The sequence below is a fragment of the Lycium barbarum genome, chromosome 4 (assembly GCF_019175385.1).
Source record: "Lycium barbarum isolate Lr01 chromosome 4, ASM1917538v2, whole genome shotgun sequence".
Classification (NCBI taxonomy): Eukaryota; Viridiplantae; Streptophyta; class Magnoliopsida; order Solanales; family Solanaceae; genus Lycium; species Lycium barbarum.
The window spans coordinates 20,583,517-20,592,452 of NC_083340.1; the positions used below are offsets into that span (position 1 = coordinate 20,583,517).

The window sequence follows — 8,936 nt, forward strand, 5'->3', positions numbered from 1 at the left end:
TTTTAAGTTAATAGCCTGTATCAATAAAGAAATTTAGAGCAGTTAGATGAGCTGAGTTAGGAGAGAAAAGCCTTAAACAATAGAGCAGGTAGAGAGTAACAATTGACAAAATGGGCTTACAAAAGTTTCATCCTAATACAATGTGCAAGGATTGAACAATTCAACCAAAACCTTAAAAATATTGAGTGGAGTAGTTGATGACCAGCATAAATCCGTTTGAAAATCCTTATTCAACGGATTCAGAATAAATGTATCTTTTAATAGCAGATTATCAGCTATAAAATAAGAATCTCAGAATGTTGAATATAAAAAGAGGCATCGCATTTATTTTTATCATGACTATAATGTTACTATTAAAATTGAAATTACAAAGATTATATTTATTCTTGTACGCAAATAATGTTATACAAAGTTACCTTACTGTGGGGTGGCACAAGATACAATATCTAAGGGGTTGGGATTAGAGACATCTCTATGACTCTCATCATAAAACATCTTGAAGTCACAATTAAATTCTGGTACTCCATCTCTACAATTACTCTCTAAAACCCTCCAAGGAGTACCATATTCGCCTTTTGTCACTGTTAATAATCAATGTATTGGGAAACACAAGCTTCTTAGACGGGGTATGTTTTGCAATTTACTAAAAAAAAAAAAACACACACACAAATCTGCTTCAATACCATCACTCGGTTACAAGGCATCGTTGTATGTATATTTCCTGTGGGGATAAATAATAATGATCCATTACTAACGTTAAAAGTTTCGTAAGCACGAATTTCAAAATTCGTATACTCCCTTTGTTCCATAATAAGTAGTGTTTTTAAATTATATACACCCCTTAAGAAATTGCTTACTCCTAGTAAATTAGGAGTATTTTTACTAACTTACCCCTAATCAAATTTTAGCTCTTTCTAAGTTATCTCTTTCTTAGAAAAACTACTTAATGATTCTTGATTATGTAAATACGGGTAATTTTGGAAGAATAAGACCAATTTCTTCCTTTTTTTTTTATCAATCCACCCTCTCCTCGAGGGCCTATTTTATTCATATCTCCAAAATACACCACAGAGGATAGTATCTCCCTGTACCTATCATTGTATGGACATTCCCCATACTATGTTTGACAGGATTTCATTTTAAGCTTACAAAAAAATTGGTATCATGGAAGAGTGACTACTCTTCTTCTATACAAAATATGATTTAAGGAACGTCAAACATATACATCCTATACATTTTGTTTTGGTAGTCCTTTGAATTTTTGACTGGACAGATCCTAAAAGTGGGCATTTGCATTCTATCCATGTTTATCTCCCCTTTAACTGTCTTGGGCAGCTGTTGGAAATTAGTAATCCACGTCGTTTCTTTGCATTCCAATCCCAGTTGGACAAGGTGTCTGTTGCTCTATTACCTTCCCTGTAACAGTGCTCCATCTTCCAACTATCCACCCTTTTTAGAAGAAATCTAATATTCTCGATAGTATCCATTATGGTCCATGGAGGATCAGTATGATTCAAAATCCAGTCTACCAGCAGCTTTGAGTCACTTTGCATTTCTAACTTCCTAAATCCCTTCATCACACACCACTCTACTCCTATTTCCATCGCCTGTGCCTCAGCTAAGTTGTTAGTCGAGATGCCAAAATTCACTCCAAAAGCAGCTATCATTGCACCTCTACTGTCTTTGATGATACCACCACCTCCACTGATGCCAGGATTTCCTTTAGAGCAGCCATCAGTATTTAGTTTCACATAATTATTAGCAGGAAAGGCCCATTTCACAACTATTGATTTAAAACGTAGTTTTGCTTGATCCATGACATGTATGAACTGCCTCCAATGTAAAAAAGAATCAATACGCAGGAATTGCTTGTGAATGGTCATGATAAGTTGCTGCCAGCTCCTCTGAATTATCCCTTGTACAGACATATTCCTTCCTTCAAATCTAGCTTTGCATCTGTCCTTCCAAAGTTGTCACATAATGATGCTTGGAAGAATCTGCAATGCCATTTTCTGGATAGGATTCTTCCCTTTGACGAGCCACCATATAATCACTCGTTGTCTTATGTTGTTTGTGATCTGATAGATTCCAAAGCTTTGATTGAAATGCATCCAAACCTTTTTGCTGATCCTGCTCCTCACCGTTAAATGCTCCAGGTTTTCCTGTTCATGTTCAACACAACAAGAACATCTAGAAGGTAAGTTAACGTTAAATCTATTTAGATTGAGATCAACACATACCTTGTTTTTCAGAGTTTTCCACAGAAAGAAGGAGACTTTGAAAGGAGCTTTCTTATGCCACATCATTTTGTTGACAAATGTGGCATTTTAGGACTTTCTCAGAAAATTCCAAGCAGATTTACAACTAAATTTCCCAGCTGTGGTGATTGTCCATATTGGTTTATCATTAAGATGTGGAGATTTAATAGTAATTCCTTGGATATTGTTAACCACCTGATCTGGAAGCTTTATTCTCATCTTATTTACATTCCAACTGCCATTCTCAATGTACTCAGCTACAACACCCCTCACAGAAGTGTTAGCCTCACCAAATTTAGCCAAGTCACCAAGTCCTGACCAGTTGTCCCACCAAAATCTAGCCTTACCATTATTAAGCTTCCAAAAGATAAGATGATCAACTCTCCATTTGATCTTCATCATTCTCCCCCAGTTATGGGACTGAGAGTAGTTCCATTTCCTGGCTACAGGATGGATTCTTCTGGAGTACTTTGCCTTCAGGAAACTGGCCCACAGCTTAGCAGGACAGAGATTCTTTAGTCCTGAATTGCCACCACAGCTTAGCAGCAAAAGAATCAGAAATATCCTGTAAAGCTCTAATCCCTATTCCTCCCTCCTCTGTTGGATGGCAAAGACTAGACCATTTTGCCCAGTGATACTTGTTTTTGCCGTCATTACTGCCCCAAAATAATTAGCAAAAAATTGTTCCAATTGCTTGAAGATAGTTTTAGGAGGTTGACATATAGCAAGAAGATGCACTGGCATAGCAGACAAAACATGTTTAATCAAAATCATCTTGCCTCCTGCTGACAGTCTACCATAGTTCCAAGAACTTATCTTCTTGAGAATTTTAGTGGCCATTTCAGCAAAATAACTGATAAGCTTCCCGCCCTGAAACAAAGGACATCCCAAGTAGCTTATTGGGAATTCCTGTCTATGTACTTGTAAGATATTGGAAACTATCCTGCTTCTTTTTCCAGAGGTTTTCTTATCCATCAAAAAGCAGCTTTTGATCCTGTTTATCATTTGGCCAGAGTTGATTGAGTAATCCTCTAGTACTTTCATCACACTCTTTAGAGACTCTGTTTTTCCTGCACAAAAGATAATCAAGTCGTCAGCATAAGCAAGATGATTAATTTTAGGACCTTCTTTTTGCATAGTGAAACTGATAAACTTAGGGTCATTAAACAAATTGTTCGGTATGCAAGAAAGAGCTTCAGCAGCAATAATAAATAGAGCAGGAGATATAGGATCTCCCTGCTTGACCCCTCTTTGAGATTTAAAAAATCCATGTCTTTTGCCATTAATGACAACAGTATACCAATTGTTAGAAAGAACATTCCATATGATAAAGATCAATTTTTCATCAAAACCCATTTTTTGTCACACCCCAGTCCTGATAGGGCATGATGGGCACCCGACCCTTTACTTAAACTCGAGCGAACCCGCTGATTCTCGTTATATTCATAATCTCACTAGACTCTTAAATCACGAAATGAAATGCATAATGAGAGCTTTTCAAAAACATTCTTTTCGTCTTTCTCAAATCAAGTAAAATCTGTAATCATATGAAATTTGTAACATAATGCATAATGATACATCGGCTCGCAGAGCCGCTTGCAAGACTGACATGCTATATACATGACTCTGTCTGCAAAGTCTCTAACATAAATCAATACACCATAACATAGATACTCTGACTCGGAAATACTCCGGAAAGAAATGGAGCTCGCCAATCCAGCTGGAACATCTTCTAGCAATATCCTCTACTCATGTGTATACACCTGCGTGGCATGAAACGTAACGCCCACAAGAAAGGGCGTCAGTACGAATAATGTACTGAGTATGTAAGGCATGAGTAATAACATAACATAGATATGAAAAGTAACAAGGAATAAGAGAGATAACCTGTACATCTGAATGCCTCGTAGGCGGATGTCATGCATGCTTAGCCTTAAAAAAACATTTTATACATATACATAGTACCATGCCTGGCCATTAAGGCTCGGTGTCATATATATAGTATCATGCCCGGCCAGTAAGGCTTGGTGTTATCATCATTAGCCCGCGTCCGGGGCAATATCATAACATGCCCACTACAGTGGTGTGCATATCTACGTGCCATGCCCGACCGACTATAGCGCGGCGCGGTGTGAGAAAATACATACATATATATAAAGCATGCTTGAGATCCAAATAAAAGCTATGAGTACATCGGAGTGACGTAAGGTCGGTAACTTCCGATTATATTATGGAATAGTCATCGTCGCTTTGTCTCACCTTGAAGGAATAAGGGTCATAAGGTGAGACCAACAACAATGAATAAAATTAAGAAAGGTCAAAAGATAGCTCAATATTCTCATATCTTCATTGAAATCATAAACTTGGAACCTTTGAACATAAAATCGTTCTCATCATAGTCATCATAATAATATAAAGCTCATGTACATGGAAATCTCTATGAATGAAAAATTATCTCATAATAACATGAAATCCGTATGCCTTGGAGCTTGGATAAATAAATCTCTCATAATCATCATCATGGTTATCATAAAAAAATAATTCATCTTTAGCATCATGAAAACTTTAAAAGTCATGAATCTCTAACATTCTTGGAAATGAAAATTTTTATGGAATTCATACATGGTTGGGTAGGAATAGAATCATGATTTAGAAGCTCAATAACATCATAAGGATCACGAAATTCGTGGACTTCTAGCATTCATATTATGGTACGACACAAAGGTTTATAACGAAAGGATCATGCCTTTAGAAAGAAGTGGACTAGCCTTAACATACCTGGAAGATAATTTCTCGACTTCCAACTTACTTCTTGCCTTGCAATTCACTTAAGATCATCCGTAGCCTCGTAATCTACATATAGAACCATTCATAATATTGTTAGGATCATCATCTTACGCTCGTCTTAAGCCTTTAATTAAAATCCTTTTAGGTTCTGTCGAAATTCGGGCAGCATCTCCCCTGTTTATATGCCTAGCCCGAAATCATTATATCAACAACCAATCAACAACAACAATACCAACATCATCAACACCATTATCCATACCAATATACTTCCTAAAACATCCCACACGATGTCTTCTAAATTTCTCAACTAACCAACTTGTGATACGACTATTTGATAACTTTATTTACGTAAAGAAGCTGAAATTAATACCAACAACATCAATAACAACATCCTACAAGATAAATATATATATTTCATCCAAAATTCTCTTCAGACCTCAATCCATAATTCAACAACATCATCACAACAAACTATAACCTTTATTCTTGTAAATATTCCTTAATCAAAGTCGATAAAGAAAAGATTCAATGAGTCATACCTTATTTTTATGAAGGTAGAAAAATTGTCAACATTTACTTTTTCCCAAGCTAGCTCCAACACCAAACAAAATTATAATCGTGTCTACGCGTCGTCCGGACTTCAATTAGTATTTCGTAGCTTGAAATTTGCTCAAGATTCTCACTTTTATGTGAGATTTAAGGGCCCTTTTGTGGCTGAATTTTCTAGAACATTTGGACAATTTTTGATGATGAAAAATGGGGTTTTAACCCCTTTTTATAGTGGTTAAGCGGCATCACTGTAGCATCACTGTAGCAGCACTGTAGCAGCCCTGTTTCTGCGTTGACAGCTCAGTTTGTAACGTCTATAATTCTCTACTCCGATATCTTATCGATGAGCGGTTTGTTGCATTAGAAACTAAAATCGACGAACTTCATTTTAGGCTTTTGAAACACCTTAAAACTCCTAATATACTAGGAGATATGCCCCTCCGAAGTTGACTAAAAATCTGCCGGCGCTTCTCAAATTTTTCGTCAAACTTATTTTCTTCAATTTGTTTGATCTCGGAATCTTCCGAAACTCTCCATACATGATATTTATCAGTTATTATACTTAATAATGGCCATGTTCTTGTGTTTCAAAATAGTCTTTTCCCGATTACGACTTACGAGATCGTAATTCATCCTTTACTTTATTGTTACATACTTCCCATGGCTTGTGCCTTCCAAAACATCATGGGACGTCTCCGATACTCCATTACTACGGTGATGTACGTGTCATTCGCATGCTCTGAAAGTTCGGGGTATAACATTTTTCTCATAACAACACATAAAAAATACCAGGATAGTCTATCGTATGCTTTGTTCATATCTATCTTTAAAATAACATTTCCACCCCTGTTCTCTTGTTTTAAATCATGAATGATTTCTTGAGCTAATAGGACATTCTCCCCTATGGTACTACCTTTAATAAAGCCACTTTGGTTAGCAGATATTATTTTTGGGAGAACATTAGCTAATCTATCAGACAAGACTTTGGATATAATTTTTTGAGTCACATTACTGAGGCTTATAGGCCTAAATTCAGAAAAAGTTTGGGGAGAATCAACTTTAGGAAGCAAAATCAAGCAAGTATTAGTGAAAAATCTTGGAATTTGTTTCCCCTCAAAAACAGTTTGTACTAATTTAATAATGTCAGGGCCAACAACATCCCATGATTTTTGAAAAAACATTCCACTGTAACCATCCGGTCCAGCAGCACTGTTTGGATTAATATCAAACACTGCTTTTTTTACTTCCTCCCCAGAGGGAATTTTTGAAAGATTTTCATTATCAAAGGAATCAATGCAGTTAGGAACATGCTCAAGGATACTGAGATCAATATGTGTATCCTGATGAGTGAATAAGTTCTGATAAAACTTTGCTGCAGCATTTCCAATTTCCTCTTCCTCCTCTATCCATGCTCCATTCTCACAAATTCTTCTGATCTGCAGATACTTCCTTCTGCCTATAACCACTGCATGGAGGAATTTGGTGTTTTCCTCTTCTTCCAGGTTCCATTTGAGATTGGCTTTTTGTCTCCAAAAATTATCTACATGCTTATGATGCATAATCAGCTCAACTTTTCCTTTGTTCATCTACATTCTGTCAACTTCATCCATCGATAGCATATATTTTTCTTCCTTGGTTTTCACTTCATCTCCAAGTCGCTGCACATTGTCAAAGATGTTTCATATCTTGGTTCTGGACCAGTCTCCCAAAGCTTTGCTTGTATTCTTAAGTTTCTGCTGGACCTCCCAAAATATATTGCCACTTGTATGTGTGATCCAGTTATCTTTCACAATATTCTGATACCCTTCAATGTCTGTCCAGAAATTCAAGAATCTGAAGTACTTAACATATGACTGTTGATTGTTCTTACAGGTGATCAGGAGAGGACAATGATCAGAACTGATTCTAGCAAGATGGATATTGTCAGTAATGTTGAAAGCCTCATTCCATTTCTCATTACATAGAGTCCTATCCAGCCTTTTCCAAATCACATCCTCCGCTTTCCTTTCATTTGACCAGGTAAAGATATTCCCTGAAAAGTCAATATCTTTAACACCACAATCTTGGATACATTCAATGAAAGGCAAACTTTTCTTGAAACTGTATGGCTTTCCTCCTTTCTTTTCATCCATAGACAATATGCAGTTGAAGTCACCACATATCATCCATGGATCGTTAATAGTTGAGGCAAAACCTCTCATATATCTCCATAGATCCTCCCTGCCTGCTGATCTTGACTTAGCATAAACCACAGAGATATAAACTTGTTGATTAGAATGAGTTTGGATTCTGCAAGTAACCATTTGGTCTTCTGAACAAAAGACAGAACATTCCAGCTCATTCCCCCAAAAGATCCAAATTTTGTTGTTCACATTAGCATAAGCCCCTTGCATCCCAAGAGTTAATTTGTATGATTCTAATTTTGATTCATTGATAAAAGGTTCCTGAAGAGTCACAAAAGAGATTTTGTGTTCTTTAATCAAATATCTCAGCCTTTCTGTTGCAGCCTGAGATTTCATCCCCCTAATATTCCAATTGAGACTCTTAATCATTAGTAGGGGTTACAACAGATTTTTGTGTATTCTTTTTTTGGTTCCTTGTGATAGGTGTTATTCTCGCTTGTTTTTCCACTTTCTCTTTTTTCTTTCTCCTGTTATCTGCCCCTTCTGGATTTTCTTTTTCATTGCTAGCTTTCTCCTTACTAGTGTCCTTAAGATTCTCCTCTTTTTGTTCTTTCTCCTCTTCTTCAGATTCCTCTGAATCACTGTCTTCTCCTTCTTCTGAGAGGCTGTCCTCTTCATGCTCATCTTCAGATGTATTTTCTTCTTCAGTAGAAGACATCTCTGCCCATTCATCTACCTTCTCTTGACCTTTCTTGCTTTCCTCATTCTGTTGGTCTCTTTTTGAAGTCTCAGCAATGACATCCACATTTAAATTCACATTGTCTTCATCTTGCAACAGTTCATCAAAGCTGTTTTGTGTAATAGTCATCTCTTGTTTCTTCCCCTCTTGTTCACTTGGTTGTCTTTTTTCTTTGGATTTATTACTTCTGCTCCTTTGTTTCTTTTTGCTAACAGCAGATTCCCATCCTTCTTCAAATAGGATCACTTCTAATTCTTTGTCATCATTGATCATGAAAGTTTGTGTTTCCTGAGGGTTGTTTGTCTTATCATTAGACCCTTTCCCTTTGGCCTTTTTCTTTTGTATCCCCTGATCCTCTTTGAGCCTATTTTTCGAGTCATCATCATTTTTTTCCAGATTCTGTTGATCAACATTTTTTCCCGGACTCATATTTTCCTCTGTTGGTGAACCAACAACATCCTTTTTTTCATTTCCTTCCAT

General features: G+C 36.6%; 2 protein-coding genes across 2 annotated transcripts; both read right to left on the reverse strand.

Annotated features, from left to right (window-relative positions):
• Positions 1 to 7,273: 7,273 nt before the first annotated feature.
• LOC132637253 (uncharacterized) lies at positions 7,274 to 8,113 on the reverse strand. The gene has a single exon (XM_060354369.1). The coding sequence runs from the start codon at positions 8,111 to 8,113 to the stop codon at positions 7,274 to 7,276; it is 840 nt and encodes a 279-aa protein (XP_060210352.1).
• A 25-nt stretch (positions 8,114 to 8,138) lies between these two features.
• LOC132637254 (uncharacterized) lies at positions 8,139 to 8,936 on the reverse strand. Its single transcript, XM_060354370.1, has one exon. It carries the CDS (start codon positions 8,934 to 8,936, stop codon positions 8,139 to 8,141), a length of 798 nt encoding a protein of 265 aa, XP_060210353.1.